The sequence below is a fragment of the Corvus brachyrhynchos genome, unplaced genomic scaffold, assembly GCF_000691975.1.
Source record: "Corvus brachyrhynchos isolate BGI_N302 unplaced genomic scaffold, ASM69197v1 scaffold346, whole genome shotgun sequence".
NCBI lineage: Eukaryota > Metazoa > Chordata > Aves > Passeriformes > Corvidae > Corvus > Corvus brachyrhynchos.
Window position 1 is genome coordinate 5770765 of NW_008238644.1, and position 455 is coordinate 5771219.

Genomic DNA, 455 nt, shown 5'->3' on the forward strand with positions numbered 1-455 from the left:
ACTGATGCCCATGAGCGACGCCCGGAGCGACCTGCTGGCAGCCATCCGCAGGGGTGAGTGCGGGGCCCCGGCCCGCCAACGTGAGCCCTTGGTGGCCAGGTGATGGGTGAGGATGGTGGGACCTTGGGGGGGAGGGAATAAGTGCAGCATAGAGGTGGGGGACCGTAGCTGGAGGTGGAATGAAGCCCCACGGATCGCTGGCAGCTCTCGGGCACGTGGCTTCCTCCCAGGCTGTAGTGGATGATGCGCTCCAAGGTCGCCCGTATTTCCCTTTCCGGCAAATCTTCAGGTCAAATGGTGAATTTAACCTTCCAGAAGGTTCCGCATCTTCAGGCTGAGTGGAAGCAGAGGAGGAGCTTTATTTATGATACAGCTTTGTAATCACACACCTTCATAAAATCACAGGATGGTTTGGGTTGGAAGGGACCTTAAAGCTCATCCCATTCCACCCCCCG

General features: G+C 57.8%; 1 protein-coding gene across 1 annotated transcript in view; it reads left to right on the forward strand.

Moving 5' to 3' along the window:
- LOC103617926 (wiskott-Aldrich syndrome protein family member 3) overlaps positions 1 to 455 on the forward strand; it is a 12529-nt gene that overhangs the window by 4948 nt on the left and 7126 nt on the right. Inside the window, exon 8 of the mRNA XM_008636276.2 lies at positions 1 to 53. Coding sequence (XP_008634498.1) covers positions 1 to 53 — 53 coding nt within the window. The remainder of the gene's footprint in view (positions 54 to 455) is intronic.